Here is a 16248-nt window from a genome sequence, read left to right on the forward strand (position 1 = left end):
TGTAGTGCAGGGTGGTGACTTCCTCACTGCACCCACAGCTTGCAGCCTTGCAGCGGGACTGAAGGTGCTAAGCTGGCATACCTTTCCAGGAACCTTTGACAATAGGTTTGAATCTCCCTGGCTCTCTAACATCAAACTTCTTTCCTTTTATTTATGTTTTTAGTGTGGGAGCACCTGTAAGTAGAGATGTTTATTTTTCACATCATTAATATTTGTTTGAGTAGATATTTAATTATGTATGAAAGGCTTGGATACTCTTTGAGAGTCACTCTGTCTAAATCTCCATGCTGTGTTTGCTGAGTATGATGAAGAGCAACTAAATGTTTTTCTTTGTTGTGTTTTCATTCATAAAGGATACCACCCCAGTTATTACACGGTAGGCTTACATTTTGTCAAGGTAATCTAGTTACTTTCTTCATTGCACTCAGACATTACAAGGTAATTGTTTAAAGGGACTATCTGGGATTCGAAAAGCAACAAAGGAGCTATATAAACTACAATGGATATATATAATGTATTTAAAATTCTTATTTAGATGTTGTACACAGAGCTGCTGCGGTTGTGGGATGAAGCAGTGAAGGCAGTGGATGCCAGAGACTGGCAGGGAGCCCTGTCTAAACTGAACCAGATCACTGAACCTACCTCCCGTACTCTGTTTCTGACTGCCTCGGCTCACCTTGCCCTGGGGCAGCTGGAGCCTGCAATCCAGGTAAGTCTGGAGGACTGCTGTCAAGAATGACTGATCAATCTCTGAAAGGACGTCTTTGTGTGTGTATGTGAGTGCGTCTAATATTTATCTGTCGCCCTGTGAAGGCTTTAGACCAGACCATAGCCAAGGATGAGCGACTTGCAGTTGGCTTTTTCCAAAGAGCTGGAACACTCATAATGGCTAGCAGGTAAAGAGATCACTGTACAACGCTATGGTTCCAATTCTGTCATCTGATGTTGTTCTCTCCTTTATTAAAGTAAACGACCTGATGTACAGGTCAATGTGTATGTACAGCGTTTAGACATCGATTAACATATGAAGGAAAATGGCTGTCTATTCATGTCTTAGATTACAAAAGGCAGCCATTAAATCTGACATCCCTCTCCCTCCCACTCTCTTTGTGTGTGTGTGTGTGTGTGTGTGTGTGTGTGTGTGTGTGTGTGTGTGTGTGTGTGTGTGTGTGTGTGTGTGTGTGTGTGTGTGTGTGTGTGTGTGTGTGTGTGTGTGTGTGTGTGTGTGTGTGTGTGTGTGTGGTGTATGTGTTCTGCAGGCTGGAGGAGGCTCTGAATGACTGTATCTCGGCTCAGAAACACATGAGAGGGAACGTGGTCATTGACTACAGACAGCTGGGGCTGCGCTACAAGCTCTACAGCTGGCAGGTACAACAGACTTACACCACAGTGTTATAGCTGTAGACTTACACCACAGTGTTATAGATGTAGACTTACACCACAGTGTTATAGATGTAGACTTACACCACAGTATTATAGATGTAGACTTACACCACAGTGTTATAGATGTAGACTTACACCACAGTGTTATAGATGTAGACTTACACCACAGTGTTATAGCTGTAGTCTTACATCACAGTGTTATAGCTGTAGACTTACACCACAGTGGTATAGCTGTAGACTAACACCACAGTATTATAGATGTAGACTTACACCACAGTGTTATAGCTGCAGACTAACACCACAGTATTATAGATGTAGTCTTACATCACAGTATTATAGATTTGTAGTCTTACATCACAGTGTTATAGCTGTAGACTTACACCACAGTGGTATACCTGTAGACTTACATCACAGTGTTATAGCTGCAGACTAACACCACAGTATTATAGATGTAGACTTACACCACAGTGTTATAGATGTTGCTCCAAATGGTGACAGATATCTGGGTTAAATATGCAGTCCAGCTATTTTTAAAAACTTTTCCTGAACAATATCCCAAGTATAAATACAGTAATGTTCACACACTTAAGGGCAAAACAAGTCATTTTGAGCAAAATAGTGTTTTTAGACACAACTTCAATCTTCAAGGAGTTGGTCTGCTGTCATCGGCCTCCTCCCATGCTAGCGGGAAATATAGAGGAGCCTGATATGTCATGAAATAACTGGACCACCTTCTGAGATGAGCCTTTTGTTAGGTCAATCAGGTGATTAATGAGGTGAAAAGGAGACTGGAGTGTATCTTTAAGCATGAATCCCAAATGGCACCCTATTCTCTTTAATGGGCACTCATTTTGGCTACGGGACCTAGTATAATAGGGCTCTGGTCAAGATAAGTGCACTATATAGGGAATAGGGTGCCATTTGGGATGCACATGACAAATGAACAACTGAGAATATCCCCAGTTCCATTATGTCAACACTTCCATTGTACGGTCCAAAAGCCAGATAACCCACCTGGTGGGTATGACAAAGCCTCATTGAATGAAGGGAAACAAGTTTAGGAGATTTACTTCATAGTGAAGATGAGACATATTTCATATTTTTAGCCCAGGGCATGTACAGCTGTGGCTGTGTTTGTCTCAAAATGGGCTAACCAATATGTGTCTGTGTCTCTGGACATGACTATAGGGATTCGATTCAGGAAAAAATATATCAGCTATAACAAATATGGTTGTTGCGTTTGTTTTATTAATCACATTTGTGAGACTGTTTTTAAATTCAAGTTCAATGACTTATTTCATTGGCTGTTCAGAAATGAAATATATCTGTTCAGAGATGAAAACACCAATGTGTTCAATGCAGCATCATTAAGTGATGCTCTGTCATGGGCAGTTGTTGAGTATTACTTTTCTGTGTAATCATATCTGGGCTTAATGACCATGTACTCTTACAATCTCCACCCGGCACAGCCAGAAGAGGACCAGGAGCCTGGTTCCTCTCTAGGTTTCCTCCTAGGTTCCAGCCTTTCTAGGGAGTTTTTCCTAGCCTCCAAACTTCAACATCTGTATTGCTTTTGCTGTTTGGGGTTTTAGGCAGTTTTTTGTTTTGTGTATAAGCACTCTGTGACACCTGCTGATGTAAAAAGTGTTTTTATAAATACATTTGATTTGATATGGAGAGGGTTATTAGTGCACTGTCCCCTGGGGCTCTGGTCAAAAGTAATGCACTACATAGTGAATAGAGTACCATTTGAGACAGACATTCTGTTTCTCTGTGGTTGTCCAGGTCTTGTATAACGCAGCAGCTGTCCACTCCAGGTTGAACCAGTTGGACAAAGCCAGAGACATCCTGCTCTCAGCCTCCCAGGAGAAAGGTGGAGGGGGGCGAGGACTGAACGTGGAGGTGGCTTTACACAGTATCTCTGTAAGTACACTACCGGAAAAACAACATTCACAAACAAACATTGAATTCTCCCTACATAGGGCATGAGTTTTTTTTCTTCTCACTGATCAAGGCACATGGTATGGAAAAACTCCTGTCTCTAACGTCACATAATATTTTGACATTGGCAGGGTGTGGTGTGTTCTGTCCAGCGTGGCTGCATTTCTCTCGGCCCTGAATTACCCTCTCTTTCTCTCTCTATCTCTGTCTTTCTTTCTCTCTTTCTTTCTCTCTTTCTTTCTTTCTTTCTTTCTTTCTTTCTCTCTTTCTCTCTTTCTCTCTCTTTCTCTCTCTTTCTCTCTTTTTCTTTCTCTCTCTTTCTCTGTGTGTCTCCACCCCCAGAAGGGAGAGGTGCTGCCCATCCTCCTGGTGCCAGAGGGAGAGGTGTTCCGGCCCAGGAAACAGAACGTAGAACAGCTGGGACAGAGAGACTTCCTGGGCAAACCAATGGTTAAGTACAACCACACCACACTGATGTACACAGGCACAGTAACATAGAGTACATCCCAAATGGCACCTTATTCCTTATATAGTGTACTACTTTTGATCAGGGCCCTATGGGATCTGGTCAAAAGTAATGCACTATGTAGGTTACAGGGTGCCATTTGGGACATATTTATGGTGACATATTGCTGTGTGTGTGCTTGCCTGTGTGTCCGTGTGTGTGTGTCAATCGAATCAGACCTCTTCCTGTGCTTTCAGGTAATTTCCTCAATGATTCCCAATGATGACTTTGGTGGATTTGAACCTCTCAGGACCAATGTAAGACCACTGTTATCATAGCATTGAAAGTACACCTTGAATGTGTCTCAAATAGGGGCGGCAGGGTAGCCTAGTGGTTAGAGCGTTGGACTAGCAACCGGAAGGTTGCAAGTTCAAACCCCTGAGCTGACAAGGTACAAATATGTCGTTCTGTCCCTGAACAGGCAGTTAACCCACTGTTCCCAGGCCGTCATTGAAAATAAGAATGTGTTCTTAACTGACTTGCCTGGTTAAATAAAGGTAAAAAATAAAAAAAATAAAAAATAACCCCCTATTCCCTGTATAGTGCACTGCTTTTGACCAGAGTCCTTATGCCATTTTGACATTTTGGGACACATCCTATGCCCTCTGCCTCTCTCTCTGACTGTGACTCTGTCGTCTTCCGAACAGAAACCGGGATACTACGAGCCCAAGGTGGATGGAGTGGAGTAAGTAATATTATTCACATTGACTCTCAATTATGTTCCAAAACATGAATGTTGTTGGAGCAGAAAAAAATCCTGTAATTATTCTCTCATGGTCATGGACCCCAGAAGAAAATAAGATCAGAACTGATATTTGAATCCAAAAAAAGATATCCATGGTTAGTATGGTGGTATGAGTAACATCTTCTAAAGACAAAGGTCTCTGACCGAAACGTTGATGATAAATGTACATGAGTCAAATGATGTGTTTATTTTTCTACAATGTTGATTGGGGTTCTTAATAACTCGCTGCAACACAAGTGAGATAATCATGGTAGTGTGCATCTTAACCCTTCACTTCGAATGCTGGCTGTGCCTCCCCACAGGGAATCTCGCTACATGCGTCTGCGTAACCCCTACATGTCCCAAGCCCCTGGGCAGCTGACGGTGCCTGGGGGAGCCATAGTGTTTCTTTTCAGTGATGCAGACAGAGATGGACTGGCCATGGTCATACATGATGGACAGGTGAGAGACATCGGTAAAGAGTGGAGCAAAGAGTGGGTTAAATTCCTATACCTGTAAAGAGTGGGTTAACTCCCTATACCTGTAAAGAGTGGGTTAACTCCCTATACCTGTACAGAGTGGGTTTACTCCCTATACCTGTACAGAGGGGGGTAACTCCCTATACCTGTAAAGAGTGGGTTTACTCCCTATACCTGTACAGAGGGGGTTAACTCCCTATACCTGTAAAGAGTGGGTTTACTCCCTATACCTGTAAAGAGGGGGTTAACTCCCTATACCTGTACAGAGGGGGTTAACTCCCTATACCTGTAAAGAGGGGGTTAACTCCCTATACCTGTAAAGAGTGGGTTAACTCCCTATACCTGTAAAGAGTGGGTTAACTCCCTATACATGTTAAGAGTGGGTTAACTCCCTATACCTGTAAAGAGGGGGTTAACTCCCTATACCTGTAAAGAGTGGGTTAACTCCCTATACCTGTAAAGAGTGGGTTAACCCCCTATACCTGTAAAGAGTGGGTTAACCCCCTATACTTGTAAAGAGTGGGTTAACCCCCTATACCTGTAAAGAGTGGGTTTACTCCCTATACCTGTACAGAGTGGGTTTACTCCCTATACCTGTAAAGAGGGGGTTAACTCCCTATACCTGTACAGAGGGGGGTAACTCCCTATACTTGTACAGAGGGGGGTAACTCCCTATACCTGTAAAGAGTGGGTTAACTCCCTATACCTGTACAGAGTGGGGTAACTCCCTATACTTGTACAGAGGGGGGTAACTCCCTATACCTGTACAGAGGGGGGTAACTCCCTATACTTGTACAGAGGGGGGTAACTCCCTATACCTGTAAAGAGGGGGTTAACTCCCTATACCTGTACAGAGGGGGGTAACTCCCTATACTTGTACAGAGGGGGTAACTCCCTATACTTGTAAAGAGGGGTTAACTCCCTATACCTGTAAAGAGTGGGTTAACTCCCTATACCTGTAAAGAGTGGGTTAACTCCCTATACCTGTACAGAGTGGGTTAACTCCCTATACCTGTACAGAGTGGGTTTACTCCCTATACCTGTAAAGAGTGGGTTTACTCCCTATACCTGTAAAGAGTGGGTTTACTCCCTATACCTGTAAAGAGTGGGATAACTCCCTATACCTGTAAAGAGTGGGGTAACTCCCTATACCTGTACAGAGTGGGTTAACTCCCTATACCTGTACAGAGTGGGTTAACTCCCTATACCTGTAAAGAGGGGGTTAACTCCCTATACCTGTAAAGAGTGGGTTAACTCCCTATACCTGTAAAGAGTGGGTTAACCCCCTATACCTGTAAAGAGTGGGTTAACCCCCTATACTTGTAAAGAGTGGGTTAACCCCCTATACCTGTAAAGAGTGGGTTTACTCCCTATACCTGTACAGAGTGGGTTTACTCCCTATACCTGTAAAGAGGGGGTTAACTCCCTATACCTGTACAGAGGGGGGTAACTCCCTATACTTGTACAGAGGGGGGTAACTCCCTATACCTGTAAAGAGTGGGTTAACTCCCTATACCTGTACAGAGTGGGGTAACTCCCTATACCTGTAAAGAGTGGGTTAACCCCCTATACTTGTAAAGAGTGGGTTAACCCCCTATACCTGTAAAGAGTGGGTTTACTCCCTATACCTGTACAGAGTGGGTTTACTCCCTATACCTGTAAAGAGGGGGTTAACTCCCTATACCTGTACAGAGGGGGGTAACTCCCTATACTTGTACAGAGGGGGGTAACTCCCTATACCTGTAAAGAGTGGGTTAACTCCCTATACCTGTACAGAGTGGGGTAACTCCCTATACTTGTACAGAGGGGGGTAACTCCCTATACCTGTACAGAGGGGGGTAACTCCCTATACTTGTACAGAGGGGGGTAACTCCCTATACCTGTAAAGAGGGGGTTAACTCCCTATACCTGTACAGAGGGGGGTAACTCCCTATACTTGTACAGAGGGGGTAACTCCCTATACTTGTAAAGAGTGGGTTAACTCCCTATACCTGTAAAGAGTGGGTTAACTCCCTATACCTGTAAAGAGTGGGTTAACTCCCTATACCTGTACAGAGTGGGTTAACTCCCTATACCTGTACAGAGTGGGTTTACTCCCTATACCTGTAAAGAGTGGGTTTACTCCCTATACCTGTAAAGAGTGGGTTTACTCCCTATACCTGTAAAGAGTGGGATAACTCCCTATACCTGTAAAGAGTGGGGTAACTCCCTATACCTGTACAGAGTGGGTTAACTCCCTATACCTGTACAGAGTGGGTTAACTCCCTATACCTGTAAAGAGGGGGTTAACTCCCTATACCTGTAAAGAGTGGGTTAACTCCCTATACCTGTAAAGAGTGGGTTAACCCCCTATACCTGTAAAGAGTGGGTTAACCCCTATACTTGTAAAGAGTGGGTTAACCCCCTATACCTGTAAAGAGTGGGTTTACTCCCTATACCTGTACAGAGTGGGTTTACTCCCTATACCTGTAAAGAGGGGGTTAACTCCCTATACCTGTACAGAGGGGGGTAACTCCCTATACTTGTACAGAGGGGGGTAACTCCCTATACCTGTAAAGAGTGGGTTAACTCCCTATACCTGTACAGAGTGGGGTAACTCCCTATACTTGTACAGAGGGGGGTAACTCCCTATACCTGTACAGAGGGGGGTAACTCCCTATACTTGTACAGAGGGGGGTAACTCCCTATACCTGTAAAGAGGGGGTTAACTCCCTATACCTGTACAGAGGGGGGTAACTCCCTATACTTGTACAGAGGGGGGTAACTCCCTATACTTGTAAAGAGTGGGTTAACTCCCTATACCTGTAAAGAGTGGGTTAACTCCCTATACCTGTAAAGAGTGGGTTAACTCCCTATACCTGTACAGAGTGGGTTAACTCCCTATACCTGTACAGAGTGGGTTTACTCCCTATACCTGTAAAGAGTGGGTTTACTCCCTATACCTGTAAAGAGTGGGTTTACTCCCTATACCTGTAAAGAGTGGGATAACTCCCTATACCTGTAAAGAGTGGGGTAACTCCCTATACCTGTACAGAGTGGGTTAACTCCCTATACCTGTACAGAGTGGGTTAACTCCCTATACCTGTACAGAGTGGGTTAACTCCCTATACCTGTACAGAGTGGGTTTACTCCCTATACCTGTACAGAGGGGGGTAACTCCCTATACTTGTACAGAGGGGGGTAACTCCCTATACTTGTAAAGAGTGGGTTTACTCCCTATACCTGTACAGAGGGGGGTAACTCCCTATACTTGTAAAGAGTGGGTTTACTCCCTATACCTGTACAGAGGGGGTAACTCCCTATACTTGTAAAGAATGGGTTTACTCCCTATACCTGTACAGAGGGGGGTAACTCCCTATACTTGTAAAGAGTGGGTTAACTCCCTATACATGTTAAGAGGGGGTTAACTCCCTATACCTGTAAAGAGTGGGTTTACTCCCTATACCTGTACAGAGTGGGTTAACTCCCTATACCTGTACAGAGGGGGTTAACTCCCTATACCTGTAAAGAGTGGGTTAACTCCCTATACCTGTAAAGAGTGGGTTAACTCCCTATACCTGTAAAGAGTGGGTTAACTCCCTATACCTGTACAGAGGGGGTTAACTCCCTATACCTGTAAAGAGTGGGTTAACTCCCTATACCTGTAAAGAGTGGGTTAACTCCCTATACCTGTAAAGAGTGGGTTAACTCCCTATACCTGTAAAGAGGGGGTTAACTCCCTATACTTGTAAAGAGGGGGTTAACTCCCTATACCTGTAAAGAGGGGGTTAACTCCCTATACTTGTAAAGAGTGGGTTAACTCCCTATACATGTTAAGAGGGGGTTAACTCCCTATACCTGTAAAGAGTGGGTTTACTCCCTATACCTGTACAGAGGGGGGTAACTCCCTATACCTGTAAAGAGTGGGTTAACTCCCTATACCTGTACAGAGGGGGGTAACTCCCTATACCTGTAAAGAGTGGGTTAACTCCCTATACCTGTACAGAGGGGGGTAACTCCCTATACCTGTACAGAGGGGGGTAACTCCCTATACCTGTAAAGAGGGGGGTAACTCCCTATACCTGTAAATAATGTGTGCTGTCTGGGAGGGTTGAGGATTGAGCAGTAGACACATTTCTGTTGTTTGCTGTAATGTATGATCAATAAAGTTGTATTTTATAGTAGCAACTAGCTAGGATCTTCTGTAAATGAATTAGAAAGCACATAAGAATAATGCAATACTTTTACATTCCACAAGAGGCTCTGCTGTCCCCTAGTTGTCTGTCCCTTTCCCCCACCCCCTCCATTGGCTGTATCAGTAATAGCCATGTCATTACATCTCCCCTTTCCTAACACAGCAACACCAACTCCTTTTATTTTGGCCCCGCCTTCTTTCTGTACGATTGTAGATCTATGGCGTAAAAATGTTTGATTATCGCTCATCTTCCCTTTTTTTCCCCTCTTTCGTGGTTTAGAAAGGACTTGTCCCCATGACCCTGCTGGACCCAGTGGATGTCAACAAGTTCAAAGGCAGAAAAAACAATAAAGTAAGGCTTTCTATCTTCTTCTTAGTTTCTAATTTCATCGCATTTGTATGTTTTACTAAGACAATGTAGCTATTTCCATAATGCTGAACAGAATGTGACAATCCAGCAACTTCAGGTGTTTAATCTCATCTGGGTTGTTCTCTCAGCGTTCAGTTTTAGAGTAATGCTTAACAGAGCTGTATTTGAACTCTCCTCCTCTACCCACAGACAGTGAAAACATTTGTAGGCCTATTCATGTGTATCAAAGCTGCACCTGCTTAACACTGTGAAGGACAGACAGGGTTGTTGAATACCCTTGGATTTTAACAATGAGTGGATGAGGTGTCACAAGAGGAATAGCAATTATAAGCCCAGCCTGTCTGGATGTTTCACTGCTTTAATGGAAGGCACAGAGAGCGGTGTTACCTTGACTACTCTGGTTGTGTCCTCCACAGAGTATTCCCAGTGGAATCCCCCTCCCACCGGGGCTCAAGCCGCCCACTCGCCCACAGAGCCAGCTTAGCCACGAAGAACCTCCACAGGGTAGCCTCACCTCATTTAACCCCACTGACAGAATGCAAGACACCAATGGGGTGGAGCTAGGCCATGCCAGCATCCATCTTAACCTTTAAAGCACCTTTATTTTTATTTATTTTATTTTATTTCACCTTTATTTAACCAGGTAGGCTAGTTGAGAACAAGTTCTCATTTGCAACTGCAACCTGGCCAAGATAAAGCATAGCAGTGTGAACAGACAACACAGAGTTACACATGGAGTAAACAATTAACAAGTCAATAACACAGTAGAAAAAAGAAAAAAGAGAGTCTATATACATTGTGTGCAAAAGGCATGAGGAGGTAGGCAAATAATTACAATTTTGCAGATTAACACTGGAGTGATAAATGATCAGATGGTCATGTACAGGTAGAGATATTGGTGTGCAAAAGAGCAGAAAAGTAAATAAATAAAAACAGTATGGGGATGAGGTAGGTAAAAATGGGTGGGCTATTTACCGATAGACTATGTACAGCTGCAGCGATCGGTTAGCTGCTCAGATAGCAGATGTTTGAAGTTGGTGAGGGAGATAAAAGTCTCCAACTTCAGCTATTTTTGCAATTCGTTCCAGTCACAGGCAGCAGAGAACAGGAAGGAAAGGCAGCCAAATGAGGTGTTGGCTTTAGGGATGATCAGTGAGATACACCTGCTGGAGCGAGTACTACGGGTGGGTGTTGCCATCGTGACCAGTGAACTGAGATAAGGCAGAGCTTTACCTAGCATATGAGTCTGGAAGGAGAGTTTATAGTCTAGCCAGACACCTAGGTACTTATAGATGTCCACATATTCAAGGTCGGAACCATCCAGGGTGGTGATGCTAGTCAGGCATGCGGGTGCAGGCAGCAAACGGTTGAAAAGCATGCATTTGGTTTTACTAGCGTTTAAGAGCAGTTAGAGGCCACGGAAGGAGTGTTGTATGGCATTGAAGCTCGTTTGGAGGTTAGATAGCACATTGTCCAAGGACGGGCCGGAAGTATATAGAATGATGTCGTCTGCGTACAGTTAAACACTAGACCCGTCCCATACGCCATAAAACCAAAAGCTAAACAGACAAGTCGAGAGTGGAGTATTGGATCCAGTGAATGTTAGTGAATGGGCTACACACGTTGTTCCAGTCATAAAAAAAGATGGATCACTCAGACTCTGTGGTGATTTCAAAGTCACCATTAACCCAGTCTTGACTGCTGAAAAATATCCACTACACCTCATTGACTACCTCTTTTCTGGTTTAGCTGGAGGACAAATTCAGTAAGATAGACTTATGTCAGGCCTATCTACAGATGCATGTGGACCAAGAGTCACAAGAACTGTTGACCATAGTGACTCCCAAAGGATTGTACGCCTTATGGCGTTGGTGCTGTTGTCTCACACATCATGCCATCAGGGGACGAAAGGCCAATTGCTTTCAAATCACGGACCTTAAGTAAAACCTTACCTTAAGTAAAGATCGAGGGTGAATCGCTCGCCATCGTGTTTGGAGTTATGAAATTGAATCAGTTTCTGTTTGGCCGATGATTCACAGTGCTGACGGACCATAGACCCCTCACCTCCATCTTTGGTCCCAACACCGCCATTCCATCAGTTGCAGCCAGCTGCATGCAGCGATGGGCATTACTTTTATCTGCTCACCAGTACGATATCAAGTCCAGAAAGTCTGAGCAGCAGTGCAATAAAGACGGCCTCTCAAGGCTTCACTTCCCTGGCACACACACTGAACACTCGCAGACTGAAGGAGGAGAAACGAGCACACAGTTCAGTTTGGATGCTTGCTATGGGGTTTTCGAGTCACCATACCAACGCCACTGAGAAGGCAGGTGCTTGAAGAACTCCATTCAGGGCACTGTGGCATGGTGCGAATGAAGGAGATGGCACACAGCTACTTTTAGTGGCCCAGTTTGGACGCAGCTATCGAAGACAAGGCCAAGTCATGTTCTGCATGTCAAAAGTTGAGGAACATGCCTCAGCTAGGAGGAGCAGTTGGAGAGCAGTTGGAGGCCACGGAAGGAGTGTTGTATGGCATTGAAGCTCGTTTGGAGGTTAGATAGCACGGTGTCCAAGGACGGGCCGGAAGTATATAGAATGATGTCGTCTGCGTAGAGGTGGATCAGGGAATCGCCCGCAGCAAGAGCAACATCATTGATATATACAGAGAAAAGAGCCGGCCCGAGAATTGAACCCTGTGGCACCCCCATAGAGACTGCCAGAGGACCGGACAGCATGCCCTGCGATTTGACACACTGAACTCTGTCTGCAAAGTAGTAGGCTACTGAGTCTGCCGATAAGAATATGGTGATTGACAGAGTCGAAAGCCTTGGCAAGGTCGATGAAGACGGCTGCACAGTACTGTCTTTTATCGATGGCGTTTATGATATCGTTTAGTACCTTGAGTGTGGCTGAGGTGCACCCGTGACCGGCTCGGAAACCAGATTGCACAGCGGAGAAGGTACAGTGGGATTCGAGATGGTCAGTGACCTGTTTGTTGACTTGGCTTTCGAAGACCTTAGATAGGCAGGGCAGGATGGATATAGGTCTGTAACAGTTTGGGTCCAGGGTGTCTCCCCCTTTGAAGAGGGGGATGACTGCGGCAGCTTTCCAATCCTTGGGGATCTCAGACGATATGAAAGAGAGGTTGAACAGGCTGGTAATAGGGGTTGCGACAATGGCGGCGGATAGTTTCAGAAATAGAGGGTCCAGATTGTCAAGCCCAGCTGATTTATACGGGTCCAGGTTTTGCAGCTCTTTCAGAACATCTGCTATCTGGATTTGGGTAAAGGAGAACCTGGAGAGGCTTGGGCGAGTAGCTGCGGGGGGGGGGGAGCTGTTGGCCGAGGTTGGAGTAGCCAGGCAGAAGGCATGGCCAGCCGTTGAGAAATGTTTGTTGAAGTTATCGATAATCATGGATTTATCGGTGTTGACCGTGTTACCTAGCCTCAGTGCAGTGGGCAGCTGGGAGGAGGTGCTCTTGTTCTCCATGGACTTCACAGTGTCCCAGAACTTTTTGGAGTTGGAGCTACAGGATGCAAATTTCTTCCTGAAGAAGCTGGCCTTAGCTTTCCTGACTGACTGCGTGTATTGGTTCCTGACTTCCCTGAACAGTTGCATATCGCGGGGACTATTCGATGCTATTGCAGTCCGCCACAGGATGTTTTTGTGCTGGTCGAGGGCAGTCAGGTCTGGAGTGAACCAAGGGCTATATCTGTTCTTAGTTCTGCATTTTTTGAACAGAGCATGCTTATTTAAAATGGTGAGGAAGTTACTTTTAAAGAATGACCAGGCATCCCTAACTGACGGGATATGGTCAATGTCCTTCCAGGATACCCGGGCCAGGTCGATTAGAAAGGCCTGCTCACAGAAGTGTTTTAGGGAGTGTTTGACAGTGATGAAGGGTGGTCGTTTGACTGCGGCTCCGTAGCGGATACAGGCAATGAGGCAGTGATCGCTGAGATCCTGGTTGAAGACAGCGGAGGTGTATTTGGAGGGCCAGTTGGTCAGGATGACGTCTATGAGGGTGCCCTTGTTTACAGATTTAGGGTTGTACCTGGTGGGTTCCTTGATGATTTGTGTGAGATTGAGGGCATCTAGCGTAGATTGTAGGACTGCCGGGGTGTTAAGCATATCCCAGTTTAGGTCACCTAACAGAACAAACTCTGAAGCTAGATGGGGGGCGATCAATTCACAAATGGTGTCCAGGGCACAGCTGGGAGCTGAGGGGGGTCTGTAGCAGGCAGCAACAGTGAGAGACTTATTTCTGTCAATATTTTATGTTAATTAAATGTTAATTAAATAACAATAATTATTGTTATTATTGAACTATTACAGTCTTTTTCATTACACAAAGAATCTCAAAGTGCTTTAATAAATCATATTGTAACAGTCGTCATTCTACCAGCCCCATGAACTATAAATGTGTCCTTTTTACAGTCACTGATTACTGTACAAGTGTTCAGCCTTTTAAATCTTGTGCTATATATAATCTGCAGAGAGGCCTGATAGAGAGGCATCTCCACCCTCCTACCTACCAACCACCTCCACCCCACCACCCAGGTACCCATCCACGGTGGACAGTCCTACTGAGCTGGTGAGTAAAGGCTCTGACTTCATCTGTGTTTTTATCTGAGTGTGTAACTCTTTATCTCTGTCGCAAATAACCCATGTAAAGGTAAAATGAACATTAAGATAATACAATTTATTTCTCTGAAGTCATCAGTTCCAAACAATTAGTACATCTGTCCTCCAGTTGGTTGAAGAAAAATGTTTGTCAGCCACAGGAGGTTGGTGTCACCTTAATTGGGGAGGACGGGCTTGTGGTAATGGCTGGAGTGGAATAAGTGGAATGGCATCGAATACATCAAACATCTGGTTTCTATGTGTTTGAGGCCATTCCATTCACTCCGTTCCAGCCATTATGATGATCCGTCCTCCCCTCAGCAGCCTCCACTGGTGTCAGCCTGACTGGAAGAAGGACCATTTGACATAATCCAGTAAATCCAGTATGTTGTGCTGTACTTCTAGTTGCATGGGTTTACATACTGTACACTAGTCCTGTTCTACTTTTACACAAAATTCCTGACAGATTGGCTGGCTGGGGAAAAGCAAGAGGTTTCAGTGAGTGTTCTGCAGAGTTTTCTTCATTTCCATTCAGTCAATTCTGCCAATACCTGTTAAACAACTTATGTTAGGAGACCTGAGTGGGTACATTGTTCAGAACAAAAACATCTAGATTTCCCTGAGATCATTTACTGTGATAAGGGAATCATTAGCTACCATTCCAGTGTTTAGTATGTGTTGTTTGAAATACTTTCCATCACCCCTAGGTTCAAATACTATTACTAAGCTTGATTTAGTTTGACAGGCACAATAGAATAGTCACTAAAGTGCAAGTCCTGCTCATCTAGCACTCCAGGCAGACTAAAGCAAGCGTTTAAAGTATTTGAAAGATTCCTCCATCGTTAACAAAATGGAAAGGTCAGATGCTTTATTATCTATTCCCTTTATGGGCTCTGGGCTACCCTATGCACTCCGGTCAAAAGAAGGGCACTACAGACGGAATAGGGTGCCATGTGGGACAATGACCTATGATACAATGTCTTGTATGTTGATATTCTAGTTTGTCCCTTTAGGGCACCTGTAACACCCCCCTTTTTACGTACATTGGAATGCTTGGAATGTTTTGTCCTGTGAAAGGCATTAAACAATGCCCGTGTTAGTTTCTACTCCCATCTCATGTCCAGTCCTTATATTAGTTGTAGAAGTAATACAGTGTGTTATACAACAAAACTGGCGACGAGAAAGAAACGTTCTCACGTTTGTGTTCTTTATCTTCGGTGAGATTGTTCCAGTGAGAGGAAGCGTGATTGTTACAGTTGAGCTCAACAAACAGAAGGTAATGCTACGTCTCTATAACGTGAAAGGCAACCATCCAGCATCGCTAGGACGCACATGGCAGGGAAAAGATCAAACTAAACTGTCAGGAAATTCAAATGGTTGCAAAAGAGGACACAACTGTACCATTCTCTACCAGATGGTGGCACTGTACGACTATGCAGCTGAGGGACCAGAGGATTTGGAGTTCAGTGAGGGAGACACTATTGACATTCTCAGTGAAGGTAACGGAACGGGAGAAATGATTAAGTGTTGTGTGTTTTAAGTGAACAGTAAGTATGTCACCTCCTACTCTGAATAATGAGCCTCCTCTCTCTCCCCCCCAATGTACAAGTAAATATCATAATGAGCCTCCTCTCTCTTCCCCCCTGTCTGCCAGTCAATGAAGAGTGGCTGGAGGGTCACTGTGCTGGTAACATTGGCATCTTCCCCAGCCTTTTTGCCTACCGGGAAGGAGAGGCCCCCTCAACCATTGATCGGATGACCCTGTTGCTATCAAACAAGGAATAGGCTCAACTCTTGCTCACAGTTAACAACTTGATACTTTATTTATCTAATTCAAGTTAAAATGATGATGGCTGTCAACGGCCTTCATCAGAATCAGTACGGAGACGATGCAGCATGTCATCTCTTTGTGTGCTTCTGTGGTTGTCTGATGGAGGACTACATCATTGGGTTTGCTGCATGCCTGACCAAGCCACGGACATTTTCCATCCACTCAGAGGGAATAGAGTGGGCATACTGGGTAGCATTTGACCAACAGGTCAAACTTA

At 44.6% G+C, this 16248-nt stretch overlaps 1 protein-coding gene across 1 annotated transcript; it reads left to right on the forward strand.

The window, feature by feature from the left end:
• Positions 1–535: 535 nt before the first annotated feature.
• Positions 536–15985, forward strand: LOC135513587 (NADPH oxidase activator 1-like). The gene is made up of 13 exons (XM_064936473.1): positions 536–709; positions 814–896; positions 1260–1368; positions 3169–3306; positions 3667–3774; positions 4027–4086; positions 4477–4514; positions 4877–5015; positions 9487–9558; positions 9993–10080; positions 14074–14196; positions 15433–15699; positions 15855–15985. Exons 1-13 carry the CDS (start codon positions 536–538, stop codon positions 15983–15985), a joined length of 1530 nt encoding a protein of 509 aa, XP_064792545.1.
• Positions 15986–16248: the final 263 nt, after the last annotated feature.

This window comes from Oncorhynchus masou, chromosome 25, assembly GCF_036934945.1.
Source record: "Oncorhynchus masou masou isolate Uvic2021 chromosome 25, UVic_Omas_1.1, whole genome shotgun sequence".
Classification (NCBI taxonomy): Eukaryota; Metazoa; Chordata; class Actinopteri; order Salmoniformes; family Salmonidae; genus Oncorhynchus; species Oncorhynchus masou.